At 38.0% G+C, this 1,043-nt stretch overlaps 1 protein-coding gene across 1 annotated transcript; it reads left to right on the forward strand.

Moving 5' to 3' along the window:
* Nucleotides 1-4: 4 nt before the first annotated feature.
* Nucleotides 5-814, forward strand: LOC104943256 (olfactory receptor 4Q2-like; the record flags this gene model as incomplete). Its single annotated transcript, XM_010768601.1, has 1 exon — nucleotides 5-814. A coding segment is annotated over one exon (810 nt), but the record flags the coding sequence as incomplete, so codon positions are not given.
* Between the last annotated feature and the right edge of the window lie 229 nt (nucleotides 815-1,043).

Raw genomic sequence — 1,043 nt, forward strand, 5'->3', positions numbered from 1 at the left:
TGTTGTTCTGGTTTTTATTGACAAAAACCTTCACCAGCCCATGTATCTACTTTTTTGCAACCTGCCCTTTAATGATATTCTTGGAAACTCTATCTTGATACCCCGTTTGCTTATGGACATGTTGAGGCCTCCCTCTGAACGCATCATCAGTTATTATGAATGTGTGATCCAAGCGTTTACCTCACATATGTTTGGTACCGCTAGTATGACAGTGCTCATGATTATGGCTTTTGATAGATATGTGGCTATCTGTAATCCTCTGCGCTATGCTGCCATAATGACAAACAAGATGGTGATCAAGCTGACAGTTTCTGCCTGGGGAGTAGCCTTGGTTATGGTCGGGATTCTTCTCGGTCTGACCATACGACTGAACCGATGCAGGACTATGATTGAAAGCCCTTACTGTGACAATGCCGGGCTGTTTAAATTATCCTGTGAGAGTGTGTTTATTAATAATGTCTATGGCCTCACTTTCACTGTAGTTCTTTTCACAGCTTCAATTGGGAGCACAATAATCACCTATACTAAGATAACTGTAGTCTGTCTCACCAGTAATAACAAGTCTCTGAACAGTAAAGCTCTGAAAACCTGCAGCACTCACCTGGTTGTGTATATGATCATGATTTTTAGTGGAATGTCTATTATTGCTCTGCATCGCTTCCCTCAGTACTCTGACCACAGAAAACTCTGTAGCATTTTATTTCATATTGTTCCCGGCAGCCTCAACCCCATCATTTATGGTATGCAGTCAAAAGAGGTACGGAGATTCTTGACTAAGTGGTTACAGCCCAAGAAAATTATACCATCCTTGTAAAGACAATTTCCAATGTTTATTTATAAACGTATTAACACAAAACATATTTAACGTGAAAAGGCATGACAGTCCCTCTTACAGCTTGATAAAAGAAAGGTATAAATATATCATTTCACTAGTGGTAATTCAAAAACAATTACTAAGGCATTTATTTTAGATAATTGTCATAATGATATGCATCTTCATTTTTTATAATCCCAGATAATACATATTTTATGTGGTTAAATGT

The sequence above is a fragment of the Notothenia coriiceps genome, unplaced genomic scaffold (genome assembly GCF_000735185.1).
Source record: "Notothenia coriiceps isolate Sejong01 unplaced genomic scaffold, NC01 NC01_scaffold00005831, whole genome shotgun sequence".
Taxonomy (NCBI): domain Eukaryota; kingdom Metazoa; phylum Chordata; class Actinopteri; order Perciformes; family Nototheniidae; genus Notothenia; species Notothenia coriiceps.